At 36.5% G+C, this 11,080-nt stretch overlaps 1 protein-coding gene across 1 annotated transcript; it reads right to left on the bottom strand.

Annotated features, from left to right (window-relative positions):
- Nucleotides 1-4,994: 4,994 nt before the first annotated feature.
- LOC102426792 (olfactory receptor 4N2) lies at nucleotides 4,995-5,985 on the bottom strand. Its single transcript, XM_006087463.1, has one exon. The coding sequence runs from the start codon at nucleotides 5,917-5,919 to the stop codon at nucleotides 4,996-4,998; it is 924 nt and encodes a 307-aa protein (XP_006087525.1). The 5' UTR covers nucleotides 5,920-5,985; the 3' UTR covers nucleotide 4,995.
- Nucleotides 5,986-11,080: the final 5,095 nt, after the last annotated feature.

Below are 11,080 nucleotides of genomic sequence, written 5' to 3'. Positions count from 1 at the left end.
CCCATTTTAAGACATATCCTGAAAACACTTTAATCAAGACAGCATAGTATTAATGAAAGAATACATAGCTCAATGAAACACACTACATAGCCTAAAATAGACCCACACAAGTATAGGCAATGATCTTTGACAAAGGAGCAAAAGCAATTCAGTGAAGAAGAAGGTGTTTATTGTGCCGAGCCAGCTCAGCCAAGGGTTCCGCAAGCCTGAGGGAGGGCGGCAAAGGATGAAGAAATGACAGTCAAAGATAATAAGCTGGGTCTGGATCTTCCTGTACCTGGCTGAGGCCACAGAGAGAGATCCAGAGGCAAGCTGAGCCTTTATTTTATAGCCAGAGGTAAACAAGGTAGTGGTCACCATAGTTACAATGTTCTTGTGAGTGTCACTTGTTTTGGCAGCACTTGCTGCATCTCCCTCAGCCCATTAGCTATCCAGATAAGATCTAGGGAGCATCATAAGGTCAAGCCTAATTATACTAAGAGGACTGTGCCCTCTAAGCTGGGACTTCTTTGTGGCTTTGCCATCAGGTCAGTCCGAGGCTTAACCCTATAGTCGCGCCCTACAGTTTATACCTGTAAAACTGACAAAATTTTAATATTAGATATTTCTGAATGGTGTAATTGTATGTAATTTTCACATTATTTTAAATTCATTTATTTAATAAATATTTATGAGCACCTACTTTCTGCCAGGCAGTTGACAAATAACTCCCTGCTTTCATGGATATTATATACTGTAGTGGAAAAAGACAGGCAATAGCCCTAACCGGTTTGGCTCAGTGGATAGAGAGTCGGCCTGTGGACTGAAAGGTCCCAGGTTCGATTCCGGTCAAGGGCATGTACCTTGGTTGCGGGCACATCCCCAGTGGGGAGTGTGCAGGAGGCAGCTGGTCGATGTTTCTCTCTCATCGATGTTTCTAACTCTCTATCCCTCTCCCTTCCTCTCTGTAAAAAATCAATAAAATATATATTTAAAAAAAAGAAAAAGATAGGCAATAAAATAAATATGTGGAACATATGTCATGTTAATAGGTGATAAATACTGTGGACAAAAGTAATGTAGGGAAGAGGGATATGGAGAATTGTGAGAGTGGGTTGCAAATTTTAAGAGGGTGGTCAGGGAAGGTCTCACATGGAAAGGTGATATTTAAAGAAAGGACTGAAATAAATTATGAAGTGAGTCATGCCAATCAACACCTTGGGAAAGCATATCCCAGACAGAGGAAACAGTAAGTCCAAAGTCCTGGGAGGGGCTGGGACAATGTGGCACATTCTAGGAGCAGGAGGCCAGTAGGGCTGAACAGTGTGGAATGGAGTAGGATGAGAGGTCAGAGAGAGGAACGGGGGAGGAGTTGGGATATAGAAAGGGTTGAGTTGTATGGACCTTTATGGTAGATAACAAGGAAGGACTTCAGCCCTTACTTTAAGTAAGATGGGAGTTATTGAGGGTTTTGAGAAGAGGAGGGTGATGATGTGACTGTATTTTAATTAGGTGATTCTAGATGCTCAGCTAAAAATAAACTAAAATTGGACAAGAACAAAATTGAGACTAATAAAGAGGCTACAGCCATAAAAGATGATGGTTTGGGACCAGATGGTAGAATTTGAAGGAGAGATCATCTATTCTAGCAGTTTTGTGATGGCAGAGCTAATCCATTCTTGTTAATATACTGCATGTGTAATATGAGAGAAAATGTTTCTAAAATATTATGAATCCAATATTTTGGACCAGAGATTGGAAGGGTGGAATTACAATTCACCAAGATGGGTTGTGGGGTGGAGAGAAGGGTGTAGTAAAGACGAAGCGTCAGTCTGGAATATTATGTGTGAGGTGACACTAATACATTAAAGTTGAGCTGTGGCAGTGGCATAGGATGCTGGCTCTGGGACAGGAGCCTAGAGTTCACAAGAAAGATATGTATAGAGTTAATCAACATGTAGTTGAAATTAAAAGCTGGACAGCCAAGGAGAAACTCTCAAAGAAAAATGAGAAAACAGCTGGTTTGGTGGAGGGAGACTATGAAAATGGATTCCTGAGAAGGCAGTGATCCACTGTGTCAGATGCTGCTCAGGAATCAAATACGAGACCTAAATAAATACCATTGATATCATTGATGATCATGACAAACGCTGTTTTATTGGCCTGATCAGGTGAGTTGAAAAGGAAAGAAATTGGAAGCAGAGGGCATAAACATGCCAGCCTGAAAAGGCTAAATACTATATATTCCAACTATATGACATTATGCAAAAGGCAAAACTACAAAGACAGTAAAAAGGTCAGTGGTCACCCGAGGCTTGAGGGTAGAGGGAAGAGAATAGATGATCTCTCCTTCAAATTCTGGAATATACAGGCAGAGCACATGGGATTTTTAGGACAGTAAAACTATTCTGTATGATACTATAATGGTGGACAGATGACAATGCCATTTGTCCAAATCTATAGAAATGTAAACTACTGACATTATTTTTAAATAATATATCAATGTGAGTTCATCAGTTGTAACAAATGCTCCACACTAATGCATGATATTAATAGGGAAAAATACATGGATGTTGTGGGGGGCAGATTATATGGAAACTGTGTTTTCTGCTTAACTTTTCTATAAAGCTAAACTGTTCTTAAAATATCTACTACTTTTCTTAAGTATAAACAACTTTGAGAGCTTTGCTGTAAAGAGGAGAGAAATGGGGTAATATGTGGAAGGAGAAAGGTGACAAAGGGTTCTAATTAAGGTGAAAGAAATGTGGTTATATGCTAAGGGGAAAATTCAATAGGGAGAAAAAAATTAATGGTGCAGAAGAGACAGAGAGAATTACCAAAGTAAATGCCCTGAGTAGTAAAGAGGGGATGGATTCTGATGCTCAGATGAAGGAATCAGCTTCTGCAGGAGCAGTATCTGTCACCCAGTCTCAGGAGAGAGGAAAGGAAGCATGGTCCAGATCAGCCATGGGCAAACTACGGCCCGCGGGCTGGATCCGGCCCGTTTGAAATGAATAAAACTAAAAAAAAAAAAAGATGTAATGATGTTTACTTTGAATTTATATTAGTTCACACAAACACTCCATCCATCCATTGTGGCCCTCGAGTCAAAAAGTTTGCCCACCCCTGGTCCAGATGCAGGTATATGGGTAGATGTAGTGGTAGGAGCTTGTGGAATTCTCTTCTGCTCCTATTCTCAGTGAAATAGGAAGTGAGATGATAAGCTAAGAGTGAGGATGGGAAAGAAGAAATTAGAACACTTTCTATACTCTGAATATTTTTACCATGCACATGAATTATATTCATAAACACTGTAATTTTGATTATTTTTAAAAATAAAGTATAAAAATTAATCCCTTGTATTTTTGGTAACAGATTTTCTTTGGATGCTGCCCACTCAGTGTATTCATGAGACTTGATTTGGTTAAGTTAATTAGGCAGGGAGGCAGTAGCAGAAAAGGCTTTTGTTTGGCTAGAGGAGACCTGATAGGTACACATTGGCTCTGGATCATCATCTTGATCCCATCCCAGTTCTGTGGCTAATGTGGTGGCATTTTTCCGATAACAGATAGCAAAGATTGTAGGCAAAACCGCTGTCTTGATAGTCTAGGTCTTTGTATTGTTCTAGAAGTCATCTCTGGATGCCCAGCATACTGTATGTTCTTCCGGACTTTTCAACTATTTCATAAGCACAAAACTGTGTATATTAAATCATATTGTGTTTAAAATAACTAGGATGCAATAGCTTCCCGACTAGTTCATTGAAGAACTATCATCATTATACTCAGTGTGAAATCAACAGAGGATGAGATCAACAAACAGCTATGAGTCATAAAAATCTGCTAGAAGTAATCATGACATTCTGGAGAAAAGAAAGTGAAATGTTTCCATCACCTTTTCACATAAAAATGACCAGCTTGCCCTAACCGGTTTTGCTCAGCGGATAGAGCGTCAGCCTGCAGACTAAAGGGTCCCAGGTTTGATTCTGGTCAAGGGCATGTACCTTGGTTGCGGGCACATCCCCAGTGGGAGGTGTGCAGGAGGCAGCTGATCGATGTTTCTCTCTCATCGATGTTTCTAACTCTCTATCCCTCTCCCTTCCTCTCTGTAAAAAATCAAATATATACACACACACACACAAAAGAAATATCCTGTAAAAAAAATGACCAGCTTTCTTTTCCCTTCCTCTAATTATGGGGAAAATATATTTATAAACATAATTTCCCCATTGGTAGGTTTACAGTTGTGAGGATGCAAAACACAAAGTTTATTATTATATTATTATTTATTAGTTATTGTATTTTTTCCAAATGAGGAACTGAAAAATCTACTTTTGCCCCACCCTTATTGATATTTGCACAGAATTACCTGTTTACAGCCCTAAGTAATTTATAAAACTATATTAGAGAAATCACTGTTGCTTCAAACCTTAGAATGACATTATTATTACAAAAAGTCACTCTATACTCAGTTTATTGACCCATATGTATGTTATACACCAGCAGTATCTCTAACTTTAACTCTAATTGTTTTCACATTCACTTATTATGTACCAGTCAATTTGAATGTTGTGTTTCTTAAGTATACCTAGTTCATACTATCTTCAGATTGTTGCACTACCTGTTTCCTGTGCCTAGAATTCTCTGCCTGTAGATATTTGTATGGTTTGCTCTTTTGGATATCAACCAAAATATTACCTCCTCAAGAAGACCTGTCTTGATAAACTGAAAGTAAACTGATTACCACCTCCCACTTCACACTCTAAATTTTTCAGGACAATATTCTTCCTGAAACCATGCTATTTATTTTCTATCTTAATGGCTTTCTATTTTCACCAGAAGTAACTTTAGGAAATCAGTAACTTTACTTATCTCATTAATAACTCTTTCTCCAGTGCCTAGAATAGTTCTAACAATGGGAGATGCTCAATAAATGAAATGTTTTGGTAATGTATACATTAATTTCAGAAGAAATTCTCCAGTCTTGATTTTCATATTCTTCCCTTCCTCCCTTTCATCAGGCTAAGTGCTGATTAAGCAACCTCCTCATGGAAGCTTTTATTTCCTGATTGCGAAGAGTATAAATCACAGGATTCAACAAAGGGAAGATCACAGTGTGGAAGAGAGAAACCACTTTGTCAGCTGGGAAGGCTCTGAAGGGGCGAGTGTAGATGAAGATGGCAGGTCCAAACATGATAAGTATAATAATGACATGAGTTGTACAAGTGGACAGGGCTTTGTTCTTCCCCTCAGAGGACGACCGATGTACCCGACAGATGATGACCGCATAGGAGGCCAGAAGGCCCAGGAAGCACAGGAGGGTGAGCAGGCCACTGTTGAAGACCATCAGGAGCTCCACCACAAAGATGTCAGTGCAGGCCAGCTTGATGACCTGAGGCACATCACAGAAGAAGTTATCCAGTTGGTTTGGGCCACAGAAGGGCAAGCGGAGGATGAGGGCCACCTGAATGATGGAGTGGACAAAGCCTCCTAGCCACAGAGCCAACAGCAAGGCATAGCAGGCTCGGGGGTTCATGACAGTTGAATAGTGTAAAGGACGGCAGATGGCGATGTAGCGGTCCAAGGCCATCACAACAAGGAGTAACCCTTCCCCTCCTCCAAGGAAGTGCAAGAAAAAGAGCTGAGTGATGCAGCCCCTGTAGGAGATTACCTTCTTCTCAGAGAGGAAGTCCACCAGCATCCTGGGAGCCACAATGAAGGAGTAGGATGCATCCAGGAATGCCAAGTTGCCCAGAAAGAAGTAGAGGGGGGCTGTGAGGCCAGGGTCTGTTCTGATGGTGAGAATGATGAGGAAATTTCCAGGGAGGATGATGAGGTAGAAAATTAAAACTAGCACAAAGACCAGTAGCTGAATATTGTGAGACTGGGTCAGACCAAGGAGGATGAATTCAGTTACCACTGTGCTATTCTCACTCGCCATCTCCTCTGCCTGCAGTACATCAAGAAGCAGAATTTATTATTATGATTGTTTCTTCCATAGACCTTAGTTTTTCTCCAGTAAAATATTTTACATATCTATTGCTTCAATTAAAAACAACATGTTTCAACCCTCTCCAATATCCTGGGTAAACTCTGAACCTTTCCTTCTTCCAGACTTAAAGCAGGAAAGCAAATAAAAATGCCGTTCTTAAAGCCAGGCTCTTATTCCCATTCACCAATGGGCTTCCATAGAACTGCTCTCCACTTTAAGAGTCTGGCATTCTAAACCTTGTGATTCCTACTTTTTTGAGTTATATGAGAAGCTTCTGATTGATATGCAACATAACTCCAATTATCAAGGTCTTTGCTCATTTGTGGTTGTACTGTGCTTGAGGCTTAGCCAGTTTCTTGGAATTAGAACCCTCATTCATTAACTCAAAATTTTTATTAAGTATTTTCTCTCCTCAGTTCCTCTGAATTCCAAGTTTCTGCCAGGTAACTCTTTGCTTTGCTCTCTGTGTTCTCTTAGTAATAATCTTTTTGCCCTTCCTCTGGTATCATTGTACTACCCTAACCCCAAACTGATCATCAGGATCCCAACAATAACTCTACTTTTCACCTAACTTAGAGGTAGTAACCTATCTGTGTCCCTGGTTAAGTACCACCGTGTAGCCATTTCATAACTTGTTCATGCAGCTTAATGGTCACTATCTGAATCTCAATTAGTTATTCTGTGCTCCAAATCTTCTTTCTCTGAGTCTCAGTATGGTACCCAAGGGAGAGTCTTTCAACAAACCATTTAGTATAATATAAAATTTGCCAATATAAAAATATTAAATTAATTATCTCAAATCATAAAAATTATAGCATAAAAGAAGTGGAAGTAACAATAAAGAACCTATAGTCTAATCCATTCCTTTCAAAGAAAAGAAAACTAAGATACTGTGGTTACATTATTTAAGTTTAGAATGAGATATTTTTCATTATATTGACCAGTAATAGAAGAATGCAGGAGTTTACTATTTAGTTTAAACAAATAAAGAAATTATTTACATAGCTTTATTAATTGATGATTTTGTGTATTTGAATAACTAAAAATAATATTTCTAGTCTAAAATCACTCCTTTACAGAGCTTAGAATTAGAAGTTGAACCATATCTAAAAAATAGAACACTAGTTATTGTGGGGAAAAAATCACATTTAAGGCTCAGTCTGTTTAGTGCTGGGAGCTAATTCCAGAAGGGCCATATGATTACGGATTGATGGGTGTAAAAAAATAGTATTTTATAAATATTTATTACATTTATATAGTTAATCACATATAAGCATATCAGTGCATTTTCATTTTATTCTTTTTAAATATTTATAATATATTAGTTATAATGATATATATACGCTTTATAAGTAAATATGCATATATCTTAGGTACATACTCAAAATATTTTTGTTATGGGTATGAAATGTTCTTAAAGTTTGCAAATTGATAATCTACAGAAAAATACAATATAATGCATACCAATGTTCCCCATACTATTTAACTAAATAGTGCAGTTGTTTTAAGTAAGTTCTATGGAACATAAGGTGCAAAGAGGAGGGAAATCTTTGACAGAACATGTTACTGAGTCAATACTTAGAAAATAAAGAAAAAAAGAAGGCTGAGAGTGAGAAAGAAAAGAAAATAAATTTAAAAGAAAAAAACAGTAAGTCTGTACAATGCATTGTTTTAAAGTTACATCTTTTAGAAAACATTAAAAGTATCTACATTAACTATCCCTAGTTCTGAACAGAGTGGTTAATATATGTTCCCATGTACTACTACTAGCAATCAGAGGAACTTATGAAAGTCATACCTCAACATATCAACAGATATGAATACAAACACTATGCGTGTGTGTGCACACACACACGAGAGAGAGAGAGAGAGAGAGAGAGAGAGAGAGAGAGGAGTGAACCCTACACAAAATTTTAATTAAAAAAATATTTTGTAGGCTCTCCAATTAGCTTCTCTGCTTACTTCTTTTCTTCATTGAGGCAGCCATTTGTCTCAACATTGTTCCATTATCTGCCTATAAATAATACACTCAAGAATGTTAGTCAAGAGCCCTCTTCTTGTGAATTCTATAAGCTCACTCAGAGCGGTATTTCATGATGTGTTTGTGTTTAATAATATCTTTAAGACATCAGAGGATTTTTGAAGGGCTTTGCAATTGGAGGTTATAGGCTCTTCCATTCTTCCCTATCTTTCACCTGTTTTTTCCACTCCTATCTAACCAATAGGATTCCATACTACCTAACATACTTGATCCATTTTCTTTCCATCTCCCATGCTCATCTATGTACCTTCTGTACCTGTGATTCTGAAATGGTGGTTGGCATAGAGAGAATTTTTCTAGGTAAAATACAATGTTTCTTTAAAAAAGTTGACAAATCACAGCCCTCTTTAGAATAAAATATACAATTTTTACCAAATTAATGGGAAAAGTTTTGTCAGAAAAGGCTGAAACAGAAATCAAAATCCTAGCTACTATATCTCTAATTTTCATTGCCATTTAAGCTAATTCTGAGATTCATCTGACTCTGGCAATAATGATACAGTAGAGGAATAGAAAGGTGAGGGAGATGGGCTCTCCTTATTCTTAGGATGGAGACAAAAACATTTGCAGGCAACACTGTGCATGCCTGCAGTACAAACAGTGGTCAGACCAGCTCCTGGAACCAGGTGTTTAGAAGAGACTCCATTTCTGTGAAACATTTCCTCATGCGTCCTTTCTAATTTTTCCTCTTCCCTTTCACTCATCAATAAGCCTATATTTTACTAATTTATTTTTCTGTTTGGTTATATTTTCCCTGTTGATTTATTTTCTCTTATAGTCCCCTAATTTTCTTCCTCTATTTGTTTTGTTTTCTTTAAATCTAGCTCTATCATTTTCTCTTCCCTCTCCCTCGTAGAAAGTTTTTCACTCTTTCCACTTGTCCTCATGTTCATTGCTACTCAATTATATCCCATGCCTATCTTGTCATCATATCTAAAAACAGAAACAAAACAAACTTTACTGTTGTTTGCTTTCAAGCAAGAATGAGCAATATGTGTGCTTTCCACCATCTTCCATTCTAAACATTTGGTCTATAAAATAAAAATGTATAATTCATTCTTCAATACTAACCATTTTCTCTTGAATGGTATTTTTCCTGCATATAAGTGAAACCCTTAAAATGAGATGATTTTTTCCTTTTTTTGTTTGTTTTTGGACTTTACTTCCATATTTAGAGTCTAGCTTATTATTTTTTGGTAGCATCTGTATGGTAATTTACATACCATATCCTTCACACATTTTAAGTACACTTGAATAGTTTAGCATTTTCATATGAAAAGTAAATTTCAGTATAATTCTAATGAAATGAATATATGTAACAAGTTTTCCAAAAATTTGAGTATAGTGTCTATCAGCATGTTGATTGAAGCTTGTAAATTATTTAAGTATAAATTAACAAGTTTTATATATACTTAAAAACCTGGATAAGGTTGAATAATATGATCAAATAATAATTAACACTGATGCTGATGATAGACATATAAAACACTGAGCAAATGTATAGGTCTTGAGCCAGGAAATTCCCACATCAATAAAATGAAATGGTTAGAGTAAATTACCTCTGAATGTCCTTCAAATGCTAGCTTTTAAAGCAATGTTAGAAATATCCTTAGTTTGGGATCATTTTATCTGATCCTAATGCCTTGGCTCAGCAATTCATTAACTTTATGACCCTAGAAAAGTCACTTACCTTTCAAAAGTCTGAGTTTTCATCTATCAAATAAATAATGTGGTGACTCTTTCTATTTGATAGGGGTGATAGATGAGGATCAAATGAGTTGACAAAGGTAATAATAAGTAATTCATTCAAGTATGTTTCAACCAAAACCAAACCCGAAAACATTTAGCTGTTAAGAGGTAGCTCCATTAGACACATATCTCCAAAGAAGACATACAGAAGGCCAACAGAAATAAGAAAAGATGCTCGACATCACTAATCATCAGGGAAATGCAAATCAAAACCACAATGAGATATCACCTCATACCTGTCAGAATGGCTATTATCAATCAACAAATAAGTGTTGATGGGGATGTGGAGAAAAGAGAACATTTGTGTCTTATTAATGGAATTGTAAATTGGTGCAGCCACTATGAAGAATAGTATGGAGGTACCTCAAAAAATTAAAAATGGAACTACCATATGACCCAGAAATTCCACTTCTGGGTATTTATCTAAAGATATCCAAAACAGTAATTTGAAAAGATATATGTATCCCTATGTGCATTGCAGCATTTATTGACAATAGTCAAGATATGGAAGCAACCTAAGTGTCCATTGATAAGCAAATGGATAAAGAAGTGGTAAATATATACAAAGGTATATACTTAGTTATAAAAACAACAACAAAGAAATTTGCCTTTTATAGCAACATGAATGGACCTAGAGGTTATTATGTTAAGTGAAATAAGTAAAATATATAAAGCTATATACCATATGATTTCACTTATATGTTAAGTTTAAAAAACAATATAAGTTAACAAAGCAGAAACAAACTCATAGATGCAGAGAACAAACTGATAATTTCTACATGGAAGGGGGCTTCGGGGGATGGGTGAAAAAGATGAAAGGGATTAAGAAGTACAACTTGCCTGTTATAAAAAATAAAGTCACAGGGATGTGAAGTTACAGCATAGAAAATATAGTCAATAGTATTGTAATAATTATGTATGGTGTCAGATAGGTACTAGACTTACCAGGTGATCACTTCATAAGTTAAATAAATGTCTAACCCCTATGTTGCACACATGAAACTAATATATTGTATTCCAACTGTGACTGAAAAAAATAAATTTTAAAAATAAGTAAATAAAAAAGCAAGTAAATAAATAAATAAGAGGCAGCTCCATTGAATGGAGAGATTTGCCACTAGATCTTTTCTCAATGTCTTTAGAGTAAACCTTTGGTAATGGTAGCTGCATAAATCTGAGCAATTAATGGAAGAAATTGTGGCAATGCACTAAAGCCTTGATGTAAAATTACCAATGCAGCCAGCTGTTTGTCCATAAAGTTTTTCTCAGTTTCAACTTCCTCTCTAACTGCCAAAATTCTATGTTGATCAATAATAGAAC

Source organism: Myotis lucifugus, unplaced genomic scaffold (assembly GCF_000147115.1).
Source record: "Myotis lucifugus unplaced genomic scaffold, Myoluc2.0 scaffold_38, whole genome shotgun sequence".
In the NCBI taxonomy this organism is placed as follows: Eukaryota; Metazoa; Chordata; class Mammalia; order Chiroptera; family Vespertilionidae; genus Myotis; species Myotis lucifugus.
The sequence above is the reverse complement of the archived record's forward strand: the minus strand, read 5'-3'. Positions and strand labels throughout refer to the sequence as shown.